At 54.2% G+C, this 19,845-nt stretch overlaps 7 protein-coding genes across 7 annotated transcripts; 3 read left to right on the forward strand and 4 right to left on the reverse strand.

Moving 5' to 3' along the window:
* Nucleotides 1–23: 23 nt before the first annotated feature.
* PHACADRAFT_254232 (uncharacterized protein) lies at nucleotides 24–566 on the reverse strand. The gene has a single exon (XM_007394641.1). The coding sequence runs from the start codon at nucleotides 505–507 to the stop codon at nucleotides 43–45; it is 465 nt and encodes a 154-aa protein (XP_007394703.1). The 5' UTR covers nucleotides 508–566; the 3' UTR covers nucleotides 24–42.
* A 211-nt stretch (nucleotides 567–777) lies between these two features.
* On the forward strand, nucleotides 778–2,885 carry PHACADRAFT_208046 (uncharacterized protein; the record flags this gene model as incomplete). Its single annotated transcript, XM_007394642.1, has 7 exons — nucleotides 778–960; nucleotides 1,011–1,346; nucleotides 1,399–1,623; nucleotides 1,692–1,780; nucleotides 1,838–2,172; nucleotides 2,227–2,358; nucleotides 2,416–2,885. The coding sequence occupies 7 exons, from the start codon at nucleotides 778–780 to the stop codon at nucleotides 2,598–2,600; spliced, it is 1,485 nt and encodes a 494-aa protein (XP_007394704.1). The 3' UTR covers nucleotides 2,601–2,885.
* A 208-nt stretch (nucleotides 2,886–3,093) lies between these two features.
* PHACADRAFT_208047 (uncharacterized protein) lies at nucleotides 3,094–3,519 on the reverse strand (the record flags this gene model as incomplete). Its single annotated transcript, XM_007394643.1, has 2 exons — nucleotides 3,094–3,371; nucleotides 3,425–3,519. The coding sequence occupies 2 exons, from the start codon at nucleotides 3,517–3,519 to the stop codon at nucleotides 3,305–3,307; spliced, it is 162 nt and encodes a 53-aa protein (XP_007394705.1). The 3' UTR covers nucleotides 3,094–3,304.
* A 1,414-nt stretch (nucleotides 3,520–4,933) lies between these two features.
* PHACADRAFT_254235 (uncharacterized protein) lies at nucleotides 4,934–7,245 on the forward strand. Its single transcript, XM_007394644.1, has 12 exons — nucleotides 4,934–4,958; nucleotides 5,021–5,562; nucleotides 5,630–5,664; nucleotides 5,728–5,891; nucleotides 5,993–6,056; nucleotides 6,102–6,199; nucleotides 6,248–6,341; nucleotides 6,445–6,585; nucleotides 6,642–6,657; nucleotides 6,713–6,764; nucleotides 6,817–6,848; nucleotides 6,907–7,245. The coding sequence occupies exons 2-12, from the start codon at nucleotides 5,276–5,278 to the stop codon at nucleotides 7,205–7,207; spliced, it is 1,284 nt and encodes a 427-aa protein (XP_007394706.1). The 5' UTR covers nucleotides 4,934–4,958; nucleotides 5,021–5,275; the 3' UTR covers nucleotides 7,208–7,245.
* Nucleotides 7,246–8,842: 1,597 nt separating this feature from the next.
* On the forward strand, nucleotides 8,843–10,532 carry PHACADRAFT_27649 (uncharacterized protein; the record flags this gene model as incomplete). The annotated part of the gene is made up of 11 exons (XM_007393993.1): nucleotides 8,843–8,910; nucleotides 8,955–8,995; nucleotides 9,049–9,212; nucleotides 9,278–9,369; nucleotides 9,397–9,657; nucleotides 9,685–9,726; nucleotides 9,748–9,923; nucleotides 9,984–9,999; nucleotides 10,056–10,107; nucleotides 10,166–10,203; nucleotides 10,256–10,532. 11 exons carry the CDS (start codon nucleotides 8,843–8,845, stop codon nucleotides 10,530–10,532), a joined length of 1,227 nt encoding a protein of 408 aa, XP_007394055.1.
* A 405-nt stretch (nucleotides 10,533–10,937) lies between these two features.
* PHACADRAFT_254240 (uncharacterized protein) lies at nucleotides 10,938–14,199 on the reverse strand. The gene is made up of 10 exons (XM_007394645.1): nucleotides 13,882–14,199; nucleotides 13,057–13,826; nucleotides 12,933–13,007; nucleotides 12,570–12,876; nucleotides 12,269–12,510; nucleotides 12,137–12,213; nucleotides 12,004–12,084; nucleotides 11,762–11,948; nucleotides 11,467–11,704; nucleotides 10,938–11,409 (listed from the first exon to the last, which is right to left on the reverse strand). Exons 1-9 carry the CDS (start codon nucleotides 14,136–14,138, stop codon nucleotides 11,613–11,615), a joined length of 2,088 nt encoding a protein of 695 aa, XP_007394707.1. The 5' UTR covers nucleotides 14,139–14,199; the 3' UTR covers nucleotides 10,938–11,409; nucleotides 11,467–11,612.
* Nucleotides 14,200–15,078: 879 nt separating this feature from the next.
* PHACADRAFT_172566 (uncharacterized protein) lies at nucleotides 15,079–19,657 on the reverse strand. The gene is made up of 4 exons (XM_007394646.1): nucleotides 19,376–19,657; nucleotides 16,813–19,323; nucleotides 16,184–16,755; nucleotides 15,079–16,124 (listed from the first exon to the last, which is right to left on the reverse strand). The coding sequence occupies exons 1-4, from the start codon at nucleotides 19,583–19,585 to the stop codon at nucleotides 15,224–15,226; spliced, it is 4,194 nt and encodes a 1,397-aa protein (XP_007394708.1). The 5' UTR covers nucleotides 19,586–19,657; the 3' UTR covers nucleotides 15,079–15,223.
* Between the last annotated feature and the right edge of the window lie 188 nt (nucleotides 19,658–19,845).

Genomic DNA, 19,845 nt, shown 5'->3' on the forward strand with positions numbered 1-19,845 from the left:
CTCTCGGCCACCGAAACGCAAATCACAAGAAGACCGATCCACTCACCCAAACACAGGCAGCGTATACTTGGTAAGGATGCACATCTCCTCCCAGATAACATTTGGACGCGCGCCCGACTCTGGCGATAGGTTCTCCCCGTCGACCTCCTCAGGTATCCGTGGAACTGGCGGCGCGAGCAGCGGGGTATTCTCGGTGGGTTCAAGCATAGGGCCTGAGCGGTACCCGGACTTGTCTGGCAGCGGTCCCATGCTCGTTGGGTTGAAGGGAGTCACGTAGGCCGTAGGAAAGCTACTACGGCGAGGTCGTTTTTGCGGCAGTAGAGAAGATGACGGCAGCACGTCCTCGTTGTCTTCGTTTATAGCAGTTTCGTCTGCTGTGTGAGGTTGAGGGTCATTGGCCTGCTCTGGTCCCTCGCTTATGCCTCTGGCAGCTGCAAACCGCGAGAGCAGAGCGTAGTCCGAAGGGAGAGAAGATGGGGTGGAGTAGTGGACATAGGTAGACGACATGGTGAGTCAAGAACAAGTGATTCAATTCGAGCGGTCCGTCTGTGGCGAGCAATATGAACGCTTCACACCGTCTTCTGTTAGCGCGAACGCCGAAAAGCAAAAAGTTCAGGGTCAGTTTGGAGTGTTTTTGGCGTCGAAAAGTTGATCCGTTACATCCCTAAATGGGTAAGCGCCGCTTACCGTCGGGATCCCGCCATGTCCGAATTCGGAAGGCGGCGGTGATCCTCAACCTTCCTCAACCGCCCGCCGCCGAGTTCGGCCTAAACTTCCATGTTAGACCCTGAGTTCGAGCTCACGACGCCGCCTCTGAGGCCGCCGTTACAGAACACATCCGCACCTCGAGATGGCGAGATTATGGTGGACTTGACGAAGCTCAAAAAATGGCAAGAGGAGCGTATTGCTCGTCGCCTGAGGGGAGAGTATGAGTCTGCAGTCCTTCACCTGGCTGAAGTGGTACGTGTCAAAGTCGTATTCTGAAGGAAAAGATTAGTGAGCAGTAACAGATCAATGCGAACATCGAAACCCATATGCGCTTAGCCGCAGTGCGCGTCGAGGGCACACCTCACACTCGCGCATCCTTCCTCGGGTCTCTCGTCCAGCCATACTTGGCCAAGCCCAACCCCGACCAGCAAACCCTTGCCTCTGTCATGCACGATGCTCGCGCCATCGGCAGCCTGTTGCAAGAAACCGACATCTTCGAGTCCGTGTATGCACAGGTCGAGCGGTGCCGGGAGCCCCTCGCCCAGCACGGCGACGTCGAGCTCGTGTTCATGACGAAGGAGAGGTCGCGGATGTATCTGAAAACCGCGACGGAGCTCGGGAACAACGAAGCGGGTGCTGTAAGCGGACCTGTTGGCGTTTCGCTTTCCGGGTACTCACGCGTATGTTTAGAGCGCGACATGCAGGATCCGCAACGCCTTTGGCGGCGCGGAGGCCATTGAAGCGCATCTGGCCTTCGGCACCACGACGCGCATCGCGTACAACGCTTCACTGACCGCACCGCTCACGAACGATTTGAAGACCCGCGGCGAGCTGAGCCTCTACGGCTTCGAGCGCGACAACACCCCTTACTGCAGCGCCTTCGAGGGCGTACGCGGCATCAGGGCAGTAGTCAGGGTGAGCTAGGTTAGCCTACATCCTTGGGCCGACATGATGGGCGAGCTGAATGCCTTGTTGTCACGCAGAACGGCACGCTAAGCAGAGGGCTGCACGAGTTAGGCTACGAAGGCGTTCTGAGACACGTCGGGAACCTGCAACCATCGGCCTCAGTCAGGTACGGCCGTTTTGACTCTCATCAGCTGTAATATTGTGGCTGACGGGAGTGGCGCAGCATGCGTGGGGCGGCGGGCCTTTCCATCAAGTCTGCCATATCGCATGCATGGACCTGCGACACCCGCGACGACAGCATCTTCGGCACGCGCGGCGCTTATCTCCGTCTCGCGCAAGAGCTTGCCGGACTCGGCGGCGATGCATCCTTCTACAAGGCCGAGGGGCACGCGCAATTCGTGCGTCCTCTGGTGCCTGGCGTATCCCTCTCCTTCGCCGCGCGGAGTGGGCTTCTCTGGCCGTTGGGCAAGCCCGTCCCCTTCCCCGACCGGTTTCAGCTCGGGGGGCCCACTAGCGTCCGGATGTTCAGGATGAATAGTATGGGCCCGCATGATGGACGTACGTCACAGTGGCATAGCTCCGAGGCGATTTCATACTGATAACGCGCCGCAGCTGATTCACTCGGTGGCGACGCGTACTGGTCGGCTGGGCTTAGCGTCATTTCCGATATACCCCGAAAGCCACACTGGCCCGTGAAATTGCACGGGTTCCTGAACGCGGGCAGACTTGATTCCGTTGACCATTGTACGTTCCATCCGTGCTTTGCGGGCACTTCGCCGTCTCTAACTCCCCGTCCCCCAGCAAAACCTCTCCAACAGTCGCTTGTGTCTGCCTTTTCGAAGCCATCGGTGTCTGCCGGTCTCGGTCTCGTCTACCGCCTCCAGGGTATTCGCGTAGAGATGAATTTCGGACTGCCGCTAGTGGCTGCACAGGCAGAGGGCGCGAGAAAAGGGTTTCAGCTGGGTATCGGGATGGAGTTCCTTTGACCCGCCTAATCGTTGACACTCCTGTAAGCAAACCGCGTTTTTCCTCCCGAGGTCTTAATAGGCACCCTTTCTTCTCGTGATGGAACGTGCTCGGGAGAAGCTTCCATCCTGATCGAGCAGTCGGGGACTTCGAGGCGCTACATCGCGTGGCGGAGCTACGTTTCTCGCGGACAGTACTTGAATCGCGAGCTCTTTCTGTCGCCGTGCAAACTGTACCACGGTACATCGTGTTAGTATCTCATACGATAATCTCATCCTTTGGGAAGGATCGCATTCCAGATTTCCATCGAGTACATCGACCAGGATCTTGGGGCTTGAGTATGCCTGGGGAAGTCCCTATGTGCCCATTGCGGTACATTACGTTGGACAGCAGTCTAATTGTCAAGGAGCAGCGCCATTCAATCGCACCCTGACTATCGAACTCCTTCGATGCCACCATGGCCCAGGCGGCTGGCTGTCTTTGAAAGGGAGAACCCACCGACATTTGCCGCATCGAGACAGTCTTAAGATCACAACATCTGGCGTATGTCAGGGTCGGCTACTGCGCTATGCTTTAACAAATCTTGGGCTACATAATATTATTACTACAGGTGACATGCGTCACACTATGTATCACCGTAAAGTATGGTCATGACCGGCGTCGTCTCATAGTACATGTGATGATACACGTCGTCACAATCGTACAGCAGCAGCGCTGAAGAGTTTTAGACGGGGGGCTCGTCCCCGATCTTCTGGCAGCACGACACCTGACGGTTTTCAAGGGCAGCACGACTAGTTGCGCAAGCAGTCAGCACACGCGGAAGACATAGTATCTGATAACTCACGCGACGAGGGGATCAGCGCCGAGCAGGGGTACAGCGGAGACGACAATTCCCATGGCCAGGAGCGCGAATGTTGCGAGGATGGATTTGAATTGCATCGTCTTGGGGTTACTACTGATGAGATTAGCCAGTGGGAACTGGAGGGGAGAAGATGGGAGGCGTACGAGGGAAGAGATGAGAGACGTTCGAAGAAGAGTCGTGACAGTTCACTCTGAGGTGTCGAGCGAGGGTCGCCGTCTTCTTATATGGGGCCACCAAGATGTGCTTCCGTCTACACCCGTCGTACAAGGATAGCTTCAATGATGGCCGAACGCAGCTTGGCTAGGGCGTATTCTCTTGCCGATGTCGCCCACCCCGTACTAAACTGCATCTGGCGAAGAGCTGTCTATCCTGTTGTGAAAATAGCATCCTGAAGCGTCAGCCTAGACGCATGGCTCCTTGTCCCAGTGTTCCGGCGGCACGAGGAGCATAAGCGACGGTTTATCGGTGACACGGGTGACCTGATTGGAAGGCAGTTGGAATGAATGACTCCTCCATCGATTGTCAAACTTTCATCCCTGCGACACATACAGTCATCGGACGCACCCCGGACCATTTGAGACATCTCCTTCGTTCCATTTACATAATTGCTTCTGCAAAAGCGGTCAGCTCTTCCCAGAGGTAGAGGTATGATGCCATGCGGAAATGTTCAGTCCGAACACATGCGGATCGCACGGGTTCGACTCGTGTGAAGGCCATGGGCATCCCTTACGCCATCCGGCGATGTCGACGCTCGTGTGCCGTATCCTACACAGCTCTAGCATCGCATTAGTGAGGTACGACAAAGCCACCGTAGCAGGGATATCGATGTCATATCGATTAGACGTGGCCTTCGCGAGAATTCCCGAGCGTAAAACTATTACGCGCAGACGTACTTGAGAAACACCTGAGCCACTGGCATACTCAAGATTCTGAAACAGTCTGAGATATGGGATGTCAGCAATTTCTTTCGCCAACCGGTCTCCTATCGAGTAGTCGCTGAACTCACCAGAGACCGAGTGCTCTGATTAACCCAGGCATGTACACTGCGACGTTCAGGCATTGCGTTATGCAAGGACGCCTGTTTGATGGCAGGCGGGGCTCGACTGCGAACGACACGAAGCGAGCTTGCCACTGAACATTAGCACCATGGCCACGCGCGTCTGGCCCTATGATCAATTTCCACTCACACACTTCGACACACTGCCTATGCCGAGACAGGAGGACCTGAGCCATCTAGGAGATAAACGGTGCGTCACGCAAGCCATGCGTTCAGTCCAGTCAGCCACACTCTCAGTTTGACGCTAACAGACACGAACCCTGGGCAGGTAAGCAGCATGTATCGCCACACCTGAGGCGAGAGCGCACTAGAGGGCGCCACGGCACCGGGCCTGCGACGGATCATATCTTCCGCGCCGCCTGCAGGCTTGCTGGCGTTCAGGGACGGTATGCCGTGTACACCTGCTAAGGAGATCATACCTTGTACCAGGCTGCCGATATTCTTCCATCTTACAAGACGGTGCGCATATGTGTGTACTTGGCTGGCGGCACCGTGACGCTATTTGGCCACTCACCCTCTAGCCGATGTCCGAGACCTTGAGTTGCGAATGATGCGCTCAATCAAGATCCTTCTCGTTGGCATGGCGAAAGCATTCTTGGCCGGTGCGCAGCTTGCTTTTTGGGTTCCAGCCGGCCTTCCAGGCTGCGAAGGAACACACCTAATGCGGATCGGGCCAATGGTGTTGCCCAAAGTCTGCGCCTCAGTACATCAGCTGGAAGATTATATTCCTACCGTTACGATCGAGTAGATCTGGGAAGGCACCGAGAACATTAGACATGGGTGCTTATATCCATGTGAGGGCTCATCAAATAGCGCTCCTTTTGTTGCTCGTTCCTCTCGTCGCAGCATTCTCGGGCTGGTGGTCTCAAGCACTACTTGCCGCGTTCTCGGACTCATCACCTCTTGCTAAGGCGCTATGCCCTGCGTTCGGTGAACTTTTAGGACAAGAAGACGCAGCGATCCTTGTTCCGCATGCTTGGGTGTCTTGCCCGATGTCAAACTCGACAAGCAATACAACAACCACCGGTGGACAGAACGCAACAGTAGAAGCGTATACAAATTTGTGAGTGCAAGCAGCCGGAATACCCAGGCAAACTGGGTCTCAGGCTTTCTTTACCGTTTTGGTGCAGCGTGCAAGAGAATTATTTCAATATTTCATCCCGCGGTGCGTCATCCCCCTTTTCACCCACACCTACAAGTCTCTCACGGTGATTCGTGCTCTTTATAGTTTTATTTCTCTGGGATTACTGTATCACATTCGATGACGAAGTTCAATACGTTTGGAAAGGAAAGTGGACACCCGCCACCTTTATCTTCCTCATCAATCGTTATGTCAACTTGGTCATCACTATCCTGGAACTGTTCGAGCAAATCTCATTCCAAACTTCCCAGGTGCGTTGCACAGCACCGATTATTGATGCGTGACAGTGACGCGTCGTGCAGAGGTGAGGGTGTCTCCACGCCGGTCGCGCTTTATGCTTATCGTGCCACTTAGTTGTTCTCCATTCGTTCGTCTGCTACAGTCATTACTAGTACTTGCATTATTTATCGTTGCCGGTATGTTCTCTTCTATACGATGCTGCCCTTTCTGATCAGTACAAGCATTCACCGCTCTGCGAGTCTACGCCATCTGGAACCGTGATTGGAGGCCAGCTCTTCCCGTTCTCCTGCTAGCTCTTGTTTCGCCCGTCGTCAACATCGTGAGTTTGATTTGCTGAAGCTACGTGTGTCATAATCATATTCTACAGTACATGGACGCGACACAAGAGCCGGAAGTTGCACCTTCACCATCTGTTGGTTGCGCAGTGTACTTGAAGATAACTAACGATCTGTTCGGCGTGTAAGTTATGTCGATTAACTACATATTCCGTGGCTAATCGCCCCCTACACATTAGATGTGAGTATTGAAGGGTTTGGACGATTCTTGATATTCATTATGGAGCAGTGACTATCGTGACTCGTGCTTCAACCTTAGCAACCGACGGGATCGTGCTGCTTCTCACCATCATTAGGGCAATACGATTAAAGAAGGAAGGCACAAGATGGACTCGAAAGGTTGGACTTCTACCACTTCTTCTCCGGGACGGTGAGTCGTTGTTGCAATGAAACAATTGGTTGTCTCAGCTGATGGTCAATACTCAGGCGTGCTATACTTTCTGTAAGGTATTCGCTTTCTGCAGGCCTTGTCTTGAGATTAATTGATCGTCACTTAGACTCCTTTTTTGCATCAATCTCACGCAGATTATCGTCACTGCCCAGGTCGCGGTATGTGCCCGCCGTGTACTTTTTCTCGACGATCCTACTGAAACATGATCAGGGGAATAATGACATCGTGTACTATGTTTCTCCGTTAGTTTTCACTTCGTTACGTCTTGCTTCGTACGCGCTAACGTCGAAATACATGCAGCGTGACATCGATGCTCATCTCGCGATTCCTCATCGACCTACGAAGAGTCGTGCACAGGGACCAGAGCGAGCAATCAGGCGCTACCTCTGTCTGCTTAACCACCAACGTACCGGTGCCAAGCACGTTCACCGTATGCCCAGGCGACCTGTATAGTTTTGGAGATCCGGTGGGAAGTGGCTCCAGCGGCTTCGACTCCGCTGACGAGCTAGAGAAGCTATATGAGCCCAAGGTTGCGTGCGAGCACTCCATCTGTAACTTGCCAAGTGGACACAGTTCATCCGAAGTAGGACAGATAGCATAACTTGGCCCATATGTCGTCGTTTCGTACACTCCTTTTTTTACCACCCATTCGCTACTTTCGCCGCCGACTAAGTGTCGCCCTGTTTCCTCTTACTTAGGTCGTCGTAGTCCCAAGGGGCTGCTAATATTCGGGATGTGAGCAATTGCGATGCTTTCTTCTTCTGAGGGAACACTGCCTCAGTGTAGGCATGTACGAGGCCTCGGGAACCGGGGTAGCTGCCACTTGTAGCCACGCATGTTTTCGGCAGAGTCTCTCATCGGCTGGCGTCGCTGGCTGAGCTCACTGTGGCGCTCGGCTTGGGCAAAATCGACTGTTCTGAAGGGGGGCAGACGGCTTGTATTTTGGCGTAGGCGCAGACAGCCAGGGAGAGACCGATTAGTGCGGATAGGACAATTCCTGGAACAAACGTTCCGGGATATTTCCGCTATCAGCAGGTCCTGACCGTGCGGTCGGTCGCGCATTTTCGAGCCGAAACACTCCACGGGCTACTCAAGTTCCGGCTCATTTGTGGATAAGAAACACGCGGGTAGTACAGAATCTTCGGGTTTGCACCTCGGAGTGCTTTCACCCTCCCGGAAGCTATTGCCCGCAGAAATAGACATTGATCGCCGTTGTTTCTTTACAATGCTCACCTTGCGCAGGGTCAGCTATGAAATAATCTTGACATTTCCTAATATACACTTGCATACGTAGATACCAGAAATGTTATAAGTCGTTGGTCTGGATCATGCCATGGGCTGCTCGGTGAAGTCTTTGATTCATGGACTTACTTTCGCCGATTGTCTCAAAAGATATCTGACACAGAATATAGTGAGCAATCTTGATGCGGACTGCTGCTCGCAACAAGCATTTCGTCTGTCCTTAAGTGCTTGTAAGCGGAACAAAATCCTTTCAATGCCTTTTAAGGGCCTTAAAGGTACTTAAAACCCGGCTTCAAGTCTCTTTAAGGCTACCTTGAGACTATTGCAAGATCGGCGCCTTCGCGCCTTCCAAGGTCGATTTAGAATTTAGGACATTAAGATAACAGCTGGAGCGCTGGAGTCTGGGCCACTGATCATTTAAGGTGATCTGACTCTGATTTCGTGTATTGTATCTGTAACCGCTTGTTCAAATGACGCGTAACGCGGGCCAAAAAGAACGTCCTGACGCAAGTCCAGCGGAATCGACGGTAAGACGGCCCGAGGCGCTCTGCGTCCTGATTGGCTGCTTAGGACGTCCGGATCACGAATGTGTGAGCGCACCTACTCACAAGCGTCGCACCTTGCGCATCATCGGTCGTACCAACAGTGTTTTGTGTATATGAGCAGTTTGACGAGCTTATTGGACTATCGAGATCATTGAGAGAGCGGTACCTGAGATGGCGCAGGTTTCACACTAAGCTACTAGAACGATCTGCTGAGATGCCATGTCTACCATCATGATGGCATTGGTGCCGTAAGGTGGGCACTGAGGGACGCTTTTATATAAGCACGGGAGATGACTTTTCCTCCTCTGCGACCTCAGGCATCGGGGCTGAGCGCTGAGCTCTTGTGGCTGGTCCTTCACCGTTATTGCTATGCTTAGGGCTCCATACTGGTCTATACTACTGCCTATCATACTGTCGTGATTCCTCGTCTCAATCGCAGAACGTCACATATGGCTCCTTCGTCGCCAAATGATGCTACAACCCCGGGTTTCGTGAGTGTACAAGACTACCTGAATCTGTGAGTAGTATGGCTTCTTTCAACCATGCTGCGCTGGCGCTTAGATCCAGTGTTCGAGGAAATTACTGCAGCATATCGGCCCGAGGTAAGTTTGCACATATATAATCTGTGTCCTTGTGCCCTTACACAAGCTTCTAGTTCTGTTTTTATGGGACTATTGCGTGACACTCGAGGACGAAATACGCTATGTCTGGGGGTGTAGGATGACAGCTGCCATGCTCCTTTTTATGATTAACCGCTATGTGAATCTCGCGATCACCGTAATGGAAATAATGGATCAAGCTCCCTTCCAAACTCTCCAGGTCAGTTGTTACCTTGCAGTGTTCGCATGTAGCTCACGCCGCCATAGAGGTAATTTTTCACCCAGGACCTAGTTCGTGGCTCATGGAACGAGCAGCTGCGAACCGTTTGTTCGAGTCTTGCAGACATTGCTGGTCCTTGTCCTCTTCATTGCTGCAGGTTCGTGGCTTTCTACTGCTCAACTAGCGGTTCTGACAATATTCCAGTCTTTGCCTCCCTGCGAATATATGCAATATGGGACTGCAGCTGGAGATTAGCCCTTTCAGTACTCGTTCTGGCTCTTATTTCGCCCGTTATTACTATAGTGAGCGCCTTCGCGGGGACTCAATTTCAGCACATGTCTGATGTTCTCCAGTTCGTATATTCTAACCAGATCGTAGAGCTCGCTCCGCCTCCATCTGTTGGCTGCGCGTTGTACATCAAGAACTCCTATTCACAATACGAGCGGTACGTTCATGGTCTTTCGCCTCACAGCCTCCGATTTAACAATCGTGGGGGTGGTTCTTTGCGACAGATGTGTGTATATATGTGCCTCAGCGCTGAGCAGTACTCACGGCTTGGTTCTTCTTCAGTGGAACTCGCAAATCAAGCGTCGACTGTAGCATTTTACGGCCTTGCATTGTTCCTAACTATGGTCAAAGCCCTGCAACTCAGTAGACGGGCAACTCAACGGAAAGTCGAGGCGGGATTGATTCATTTTCTCCTCAGAGATGGTGCGCTCCGTCCTGAGCGGCATGCTTCGTAACTCTCACAGACTGATACTTGGCTTTTAGGCACTCTATATTTTATGTAAGGTTATATAAGTATCACGGCGCATAGCTTACAGGCTATCCTTTACCTTTCAGGATGTTCGTGTGCATTAATCTGACTCAACTCCTTATCACAGCGGAGATCGCGGTATGTTTTCGTTGGCTGCGTGGTGCAAATTCGCATTCTCATTATTCATCGTATGTAGGAGATAAACGTCGACTACCTGGGCTTTTATGTAGCACCGTAAGGCGTTCGACTCCTCCAATCTCACACGCCAAAACTGACCTTCTGGCAGGATGACCTCGATTCTCATTTCGCGCTTCCTCCTAAACCTACGGAAGGCCGCCCGACAACGAGAAGCAACTCATCACACGTCGGTGTACCTGACGTCTTACCTCTGGAGCGCAGGTGTGGCCTCTGATAAGACGGACATGGGAGGTCCGATCGGCAATAGACCTCGATATACACGCGGAGACAGCTCTGATCATGAGCTTGACGGGGACATCGAACTGTTTGGACGAGAGGAGGCCCTCTCATCTTTGACTGCCAGCCCTCGCGGGAACGAGGATTAGAACAGACCATCTACTTTTAACGTTCCATTAAAGTACTGTATATTTGCCTTGTTGACGTTGTCGTCATATGTAGCGCTATGGTCACTTGCGAGAATTCAAAGGGAGTACTACATATTATGTCATGGAGCGGCTCAAATAATTCTACGTCACGACACATTACTTCGTTCTTGTTCTATCCTAACATTGCTACCTTGCTGAGAGCTTACGCGCTTACGGCCTGACCTTGACACGTGACCTAAGTAGTATTCCCGTGTTCTGACTTCTGCGGCTTCATCCCGTCGAAATCACATCTTGCGGATTAAATCCTTGCCAGGTGAGCAGCGGGTGTCGTCTGAAATGAAAACAACAGCATTAATGCTGAGCATAAAGTCACCTCGGAAGGCCAATGGTTCTCCCTCACGACCTCTGCTCGCACATCCAAAACGCCTTCCGGGCGCGGCACAAGTCCATCTGTGTCCCGCACACGACCCAAAACCTCGGCATCCTCTCCATCCTCCTCCGCACGGGCTTCATCACCAACCTGTCACGGGGTACGACCGCGCAGCCGTCGCCGGAGCAATTCCACACCGCGAGCGAGCCACAGCGGCGGATATGGGCTGACCTCAAGTACCGCGAGGACCGCCCAGTGCTGAACTCGATGGAGCTCGTCAGCAAGCCGAGCCGGAAGATACACATGGAAACCAAGGAGATTCTCCTCCTATGCACGGGCAGACGGGTGCAAAGACAAAAGCCGCTACGTATGGGTGAGATCGCGGTTGTACGGACGGATGACCGGGAGCATGAGTGGTTAGAGGCGCGAGAAGCGCTGCAGTTGAAGTTGAAGGGCGAGGTTGTTTGCAGGGCATGCTAATGCGTTGTTGAGCCATCATTGTCTCCTGTGAGTATTATGTTGCATGTTGCATGTTGGACGCGCCTCGTATTGACTGTCCAGCAGAGCCTTTTATAGTACCCATTTCATCTCTTTCTCCGAAAAATGCACTGCCGCGAACTACTCAGAAGGCTCCCTAATATCACTTTGTTCGTGTGAAGTACATTCAAGACTATCTTACGACAAATCTACCACGACCAGACGCCAGTCCTTCAAGTAATATGTCTGCTCTTCCGAGACTGCTTGTTCGTGCCCGACCTCTCCAGCTGCTGCTTCAAGCCACGAATTGTCTGCACGATCTCGGCTGAGAATACGCGTCAACACAGCTCAATCAGCACAGTCAGGCAACTTATCCACTCACCAGCCATCTTTGGGTTCTCCGCCTCGAATTCGTATCGCTTGTTCCGCTCGGCATCCCTCGGCACGACCAACTTGAACGTCGCGCTGTTCTTACCAGACTGCTGCACTGTGACGATACTCTTGATGTCGTAGGAGGCCGTCTTGCCACTCTCGAAGACGTTCTTCGCTTTGTTGGCCTGCGGCATGATCTGACGACACCCTTTGTCAGCGAATTGGTCTGGATGGAGAACCAAAAGTGCCTACATGTATATATCCGCCATCAATAGCAAGCAAGCGTGCGCTTCGCGTAACGAGCATAGGCACTTTGCGGTACACGGTGAATCTCTGCAATGCGCCTGGTCAGGTACGTACTCGTCTACTCGAATGTTCAACTCACCTTGTACGCGGTAGCGTAGTCGAGCGGCGAGTTGTACGTCGACTCCGGAACTTCTGACGTCCGCTTGAAGATCGACGCTGCATAATCACATCAGGCCCGCTTGCCTCCCCGTGTATTCGGTCAGCCACTCACCGTTCGGGTCGGTCGACCGCCCGGTGATCCTCTTGCCCATCTCGACGCCGTACGTGGGCAACATGTTCTTCTTGATGAGCATCAGGTCGCGCTTGCCCTGCAGCGACTTGACGGTGCGGTCGAGCGGGATGAAGAGCTTCGCCGGTTTGAGGTCGAGCACGAGCGCGTAGTCCTTCGGGTTGTTCAGTTTGCGCCGCGAGCACACCGCTTCGAGAACCTCGGCCATGTACATGCCGCCGTGTCTGCGTTGCCACGTCTCAACATCACCAATCAACCCGATTCGAAGAAGAGGTGAACGTACGCCTGGATAGTGGTGGATACATGCCCCGCATCGGCGGTGTCCGCAATCCGGATACGCAAGAACTGCGGTGGACCCTGCACGGATGAAGACCCAAAGGAGCTTGGGAATAGGCCGAGCGACGAGCCGAGCATGGACCCGGGGCCTGCACTTGCGCTCATGCCCGCAATAGCCAGCTCTGGTGGCGCCAGGCCGCCCGTCGCCGAGCTCGCGCCCGCGCTCTTGAGCAGTTCGGTCGATTTCTTCTTCTTGAGCACAATCCGGGAGAGCCGGCGTTGAATCTTGGATTCGGTGATTCTATTTTGTGCGACTGTAAGTAGGATGAGGGCGTGACTTGCTGGCAGGATTTCAGAGGAGAGAGCGTACCCTGAGGTTCGTGTGCCTTCAAGACGGCGAATGCCGTGAGTGCGAATTTTGAGACCTTCAGTGTGCGGTCCGGAACTGCAAGCAATGAGTATCCCAACGTAACTCTGTGATGCTGGCAGCTCACTGGGGAAGTCCTCGTCCACCTCTCCGTCGTCCTCCGCGAGCCTCATGATCCATCCGAGTCCAGAGCACACGATCGGCCACTTGGGGTCGTCGTCCTCGCTACCGAGGCCCTCGTCGATGCGCGGCTGCCAGCCCTCCTCCCAGTACGACCACAGCGCGAAGCCGAGCACCTCCTCCATCGTCGCGTCCTTACGCACGTTGAGCTTGAGCGGCTTCCCCGCCGGCTTCGTCGCGTGCGGGAAGAAGACCTGCACGTTCATGCTGTCCGGCTCGTTCCGGCCGGAGATTGCGCTGTAGAGCTCTGTAAACGGGTTCTCGGACGCCTCGTCGTTCTCGGATGCGAGCATCGCCGTGAGAGCGGATTTGCCCGGGCGTGCGGGCGCGACGGGTCTGCGGGCGAAGAGGTTCGATCCGGACGGCGACGGGACGGGTGGGGCGACGGCCAAGGAGCTAGGTGCAACGAGCAATTTAGCGATGCCTTCCTTTTGGGACTTGTCATCGACTGGAGCGGTGACCATCTCAAAGTACGAGTCCACATTGGCGGAGGTCGAGGCTCGTTCGGGTGTGACGTTGGTCGAGCGTTCTTCATTGGTGTGGCTCTCACGTACAGGACTGAGACGGCTGCTGTTATTCCGAACGCTGCCCATCTGCGGCAGAGACGAGTGTATGACAGAGAAGTCAAAAGCAGAGGTCCCGGACTGAGAACCCGATATGAGAGACATTCCATCGGACATTTCATCCAGCATAGTGCCCCGGCTCCCTGCAAATTCGCTGAACCAAGATCATCAGCACACCGTGGGTGTCACTAACTCGCAGAAAGACTGACGGATCAAATTCGTCATCGGCCATCATATCGACTGTAGCGTCAACGACGTCCTCATCCTCATCCATGTCGTCCTCATCCTCTTCTTCTGGAATGACCTCTTGTTCTTCCACGTCCGAGATCGATGGTGGTGACGAAGATGAGGACGACGACGACGACGACAGTTCCGGGTTAAGATGAGCAGGCGCTGCGACTTGCGCCCTGAGATGTCCGCCTGGGGGTATACGGTTGCGGATCCGAGCCTGCCTCCTGGCCTCCATCTCTGCGGCACCTCTGAATTTGGGTATGAACGGGATAAGTATATTCGCCGATGGTGCTGCGTTCCCGGTGGCAGTTGATGGTGCCGCGGCAGATGACGCTGGTAGTGGGGCTGGGGGATCTTTCTGCACTGGAGAAGCCTCATCCACTTTGATCTCGACCTCGGCAGCGCGTCGCGCGACATCTGCCTTCCTTGGAGATGCAGATGCAGGCAACGTAGGTGTGGCATCAGGCTCGACGGCGCCCTCGGCAGCGGGGCGAGGCTGTGATAGCGAACGTCTTACAGACTGCCTGCGAGGCATTGAGATGGACCCGCGCTTTCCACCCACGCGCATCCCGAGCGCGCCGGATCGTGACGGCCCCATGATGGTGGACGTGTACTTGAGGCCAGTGGCACCCGGGAAGCCCGTCGGCCTGCCAGCACGGCTTCCACTTGCCTCGTCATCGCTAGGCGGAGGGCTTGTTGGCATGGCGAGTTCGGGCCACTTGTTCACGTCCGCCAGTCCTGCATCCGCGACGTATGGGTTCGAGCGGTAGGATGGGTCCAAGGAGATCAGCCTAGGTCCATACGGGTCCTCGACATTACGCAGGTATTGGAGGCGGATACTATGTATGAGAAAGCTGCACAGCCGTTAGTATACGCGTGGGTTATAAATGCAAGTCTCGTAGCGAATCTTACTCTGGGTCACTTATCAAAGACATATGGTATGACTGTGAGGTTTGTGGGTCTACATGGTGGTCGGTGAGCGAGCACGAGGTTTGAAAGGGGAGCAAGATACTTTTCGGGATAATGAGTAGACTGCTGCCTAGACACCAGCTAGTCTCTTTATGGCGAGTCGCCGGGAATATGAGTGGTTGTCGGCGAAGTAACACGCGTTGGGATCCTCAAAAAGGATCGTGGCGCTGATAGGCGCTCCTCCATACTTTTGCTCCCGCGACGATGTCAGGCGAGGAAGTCATGTATCACAGTGATCATACACGTAGCTAAGTACGGCGAGTAGTAGTAATGTTGGCGAGAGCACCATTTCCATACAAGAAACACGCAGTCATCGTAAATACTCATAAAAATTCATAATCGTTACACAGGTTACCGCCAAGCAGGCTTCTTTGTCTTCGCTGTTCGTGCATCGTTCCACTTCTTGACGTTCCGTTTCCGCTTCAGTTGCTCGAGCCTCTTCTGTGACTCTCGCTCGGCAGCCGTCATCTCGTCCAGCTTATCGAACGTTTGCACAAGATCCTTCACGCTCGCTCCGCTGTCCCGTCGTTCTCGAGGGATAGCAGAGTTTGCGCCCATCGAGGATGGCGGCCTCGGCTGGACATGGTTGAGCTCAACCCACTTCTGGAGCTTCTGAGCAGGGCGCGGTATCGCGGATGGCTTCGGTGGCGGCACGGCGTGGAGGCGAACAAGATCCTTCGCAGGCGCAGGCCTCTCAGTGGGCTTGGGAATGGGAGTGATAACCGGCGGACGAGGCTTCTTGAAGATTTCAGATGGCGGCACTGGCAACACAGGTCCGCTGGCTGCAGGCTTGCCCGTCTTCTCTGTCCCAGGAGGCTTTTTCGGAGAGCGGAGGTAAGAGAAGACCAGACCCTTCACCTTCGTTGCTAGTAAGTGCGCGGCACGTCCAGGCAGCAGCGGACTGATATAGCTCTTGCTGTGTTCCTGCAACGAAGCGTTTGTTTGCCCAGCCATCGAGAGATCCAGGTCGGCAGCATCGTCGCCCCTTTCAACTTCTATCGCCTCCTGGAGCAGCTCGGTGTACTGCACATTACTGGTCTGCACAGGGGTTTGAGCCCCCATAGCAGGTAATCGAGGTGCTGGTTTTGCAGGCTCTCCCAGAATGGATACATTCGGCGAAAAGAAGGTGCTGTAGCTCTGTGCTGGTGTTTGCAAGTTCTCTGCCGAGGTTCCAGACTGACGATTGGAAGGTGCGGATTTCCCTGCACTTTGCTTGCGCCGAAGAGCCTGAACTCTCCTGAGAAGGTTGTCCCTAGCGATAAATTTTCGTCAGAAAATACTATACTAGCAAAGGATCCCGAAGCTGCATACCGGGTCCAAGCATCTCCCAACACCTCGACAACTTTCGCTCCGCCTATCATTTCAACAAACTTCACCACAACCTGTTCCTCATCAATATTCTCAGCCGGAAGAAGTGCACCCTCTTCCGAACCAGCTTGCTTTGCAAGCTCGACGCATACGTCCGTATAGCACGCATCGAGCGCCTTCCAGTCCGCCTTCGACCAGTGTCTTGGACCCGCAGACGCGTCAAAAACAGAGCGCGCTGCCTCAAAGCGCGGATTCTTGGGAGATGTCTGGGCGGAGATCTTCGACGGGACGGCCGGCTTTGCCGCTTTGGGAGGCGAGAGGCCACGCAGCATCGACTCTTCGAGGAGGACTGTCGCCTCAGCCTCTTTGAGCAACTCCGTTAGTGATGTACGGGGTGCCCCGTCAATGGTGAGAGTATTTCCGGTGCCACCTCCGAACGCGCCGCGTCGAGAAAAAGACTTGTTGACGCCGCTCTGGAGGATGGATTTCCGCCGGGCGCTCTTCAGCGCAGATTCGAGGCTGGCATTTGGATGTCGGCCGGGGGAACCAATAGTCTCAACGCAATCATACCTGTGCTGTAGCCGGAGCATGTGAATAAGCGAATGTCAAAAGACGTTTAGAAACAATCTCACTAGGCGAAGGATAGCAGCCGCTCGCGCAGCAGCCATCGGATCGCTACTCGTAATCTTCACGATCCCAGGGTCAAGCAGGGACTCATCGACGTCGTCCTCGGGCAAGTCAAACTGTGGAGTTGGAGCCGTCTGCAAAGGGCGGAACTCTCTAGTGACAGGTGACTGATGTGATGCACTCGTCTGCACAACAGCTGGAGTCTGGAAGGGATTGCGTGGGCTGGAGTTAACTTCGCGAATGCGAGCTGCGGGCGGAGCAAGGCTCGGAGGGGATGCGGGTTTGGAGACAGATACAGGCGCAGGATTAGGTGCAGATGGTCCCGCTTGTGCAAGTCGCGACCATCGTTTCGACAACTCTCGCACAACGCCGGCAGCGCTTTCCACCGGGATCTTTGCTGTTGCGTTGTCTTTTGCCATCACAGGCGCGTTAGGCGCAGGTTTCTCGACGGGTATGACAGGCAGCGGATGCTCTCGTGGCTCTTGTGGTTCGTTCTCTGCTTCAGGAAGGGGTGGCCTTTCGTCGTCATGCTCATCCGGTTCCCTTGACAACTCGCGTACGACAGAAGCAGCGTCTTCCTCCTCCACAGTGGCTATCCTCTCGTCCTGATGCTTGTCCTGAGGCACACTGAACGACCATTCCTGCGGTTCGACCGCGGTATCCTCTGGCTCTTCAGACGCATCCGAGCTCAACGGGAAGTCGAAGCGAGCATCGACTGTCTCGTCGGCAGGGCCGTCAGTAAGAGTTGTTTCGACGCCTTGGTCCCAAATTGGGACATCAGAACTGTCAAGTCTTCGTACATCCAAAAGAGCTGCATTTTCAGGTGGTCCTTCGATGAGCAAAAGAACGCCATCCCCGTCGCTTCGCGTGACCGAGTGTACAACATTCTCTGTCGCAATCTCGGCCTGTTCCTCTGGTGCCGAACATACGGAGGCTGCCAAGTCTGCGCGGTCAATGCAGGATAGCTCGGTACGCTGATACTGGGGCTGTGCTTCTGGACTGCTGGGCTCGGGCTCTCCTGCGTCGTCTTCAGCCTCCGCGGAGATCGGGGGCTCACGGACAGGCATCCGACAGCCGATGTCTGAGCCAACCTCACCAGATGCCTCGGCAGAGACAGTAACTTCCGTCCGCTCCGGCAATGGCTCGGGTGAAGCAGTCCGTGGGTGCCCAGAGGGGCCAGCCACAGGTTCGTGAGGTAAAGGAGAGGAGGGAATGCGGGGCGAGGAGCTGGGCAAGGAGAAGCCATCCTCTGCTGCTTCTTCCATCTCAACATCTCCATCGTCCACGGCATGCGGGGGGCTCCTCGGAGACGGTGGCGTTGGTGATCTCCACCTACTAGGTTCTGGTTGCAGCTCCTCATCGTCGTATTCCGCGATGGGCAACTCTCCCTCCTCGTCTTCTCCATTCTCGCGCACCGGGGACTCAGGTATAGGGCTGTACCTACGAGCAGCAACACTCGGACGCAACTTCTCGTACGGAAAGGGGCTGATAGGCTTGCCCCACATATCCTGGCGATGCCGAGTCATGCTGCTTGGTGGGTCCTGTTTGGTGGGGACCGTGATAATCTTGAACTTGCCCGTGTACTCGCCAGTATGATCGAACTCGTTCTTCCCATCTTCATCCTCGTCCGTCCATTCCTCTGTCTCTTGCACAGGCACGAGTCTATCGAAGTTAAAGAAGGAAGGTAGGGGTTCACCATCTGAATCGCTGTCGGGGCCTAGATCAGCGAAATTGAGGTTCTGGACGTGCGAATTATCTTCAGCCGGCGCGCGTACAGGGGAAGACGATGAAACTGGCGGTGTGTCGCGGGAGCGAACAGATTGTATTGAAGCAAGACTAGCACGGGGAGCACGCGATTTTTTCCTCGTGCTTGGTGGAGGTCCCTTGAGTAGCAGTGGGTCATCGGTGGGAGAAGGGGGAGGCGGGAGCTCGTCCAAGTCAATCTCAGGAGGTTCCTTCTTGATCTGCAGCGTCAACCTCCTGTCCTTGGTGCTACTCCGGGGCATAGACTTTCGCTTGCTGGACTTAGAGATCGAAGGGACTGGAGTGAAGACTTCTCGAGGCGGCGTAAACCGCTCGGCCGGAGGTTCATAAGGGATAGGCGTAGTGAAGCGGCGGTGGTTGATGACATAATCGCTGGTAGGAGAAGGCAGGAGAGGTATATAGTCAGCTTGTGGATTGTTGGCATGGGGAGACTGAACTAGGGAGCGTTTCGTTGGAGAAGAAGAAGCACGAGAACGAAAAGATTTGTTTGGAGTCTTGATGGGTGACGTCTGTTCTTCAGCAAATGAGACGTTTGACTTAGACTGCTTTCGCGGTTTCGGATTCGGTGTTGTATCAAGGGTGACGCGAGAGGAACTGGCCACAACACCATCTTCGTCAAGGCGCGCATCTGAGGCTTTCGCGACAGATCGAACTCGCTTGCGCTTTGGTATAGGCGTCGAAGGAGGGTTACCGGCTTCAGCACCGTTATGGTAGTCGACAGATGAGGCGTGCGCAGGTTTGTTACGACTTGTCTGAAGGACACTTGAGCAAAGTACCACAGAAATTGAGCTGGCTTTGACATACTCTGAGAATTTCCTCCGGAGGCGGGCTCATCAACATCTTTGGTACTTCATCTTCGCGTTCTTCGCGCTGCGAACTAGACGAGGGCGGAGTCAAGTCTCCAGGGCCCAAGCTCGACCGTGCATCTTGATGAACTTGCGAAGCGCGTTTCGTGTCGTGCCGAGCTTTAGCGGACGTATTTGTTGTGCTATGTGTCGCTTTGCGAGGCGGCATGATGTATTAAACAAGAAATATTCAGGGTTACATGAGCTGAAAAATCAAAGTGACTGGTCGAGTGCAAGTCGCGCATCCGCCTGGGCGCCCGCACGCTCGGGCCAGCCGCAGTCAAAACCGAACCGAGCGCTTCACCAAACGATCCGCGACTCGGACGAGCACTTAGCACGAGAGAAATTTGGAACTTTTTTGTCACAGAAAATATGCAAAAACAGCTTGAAAAAATAAGTAAGGAAAGGTCGTATTTTTTCTCTCGGTAT

This window comes from Phanerochaete carnosa, assembly GCF_000300595.1.
Source record: "Phanerochaete carnosa HHB-10118-sp unplaced genomic scaffold PHACAscaffold_4, whole genome shotgun sequence".
In the NCBI taxonomy this organism is placed as follows: domain Eukaryota; kingdom Fungi; phylum Basidiomycota; class Agaricomycetes; order Polyporales; family Phanerochaetaceae; genus Phanerochaete; species Phanerochaete carnosa.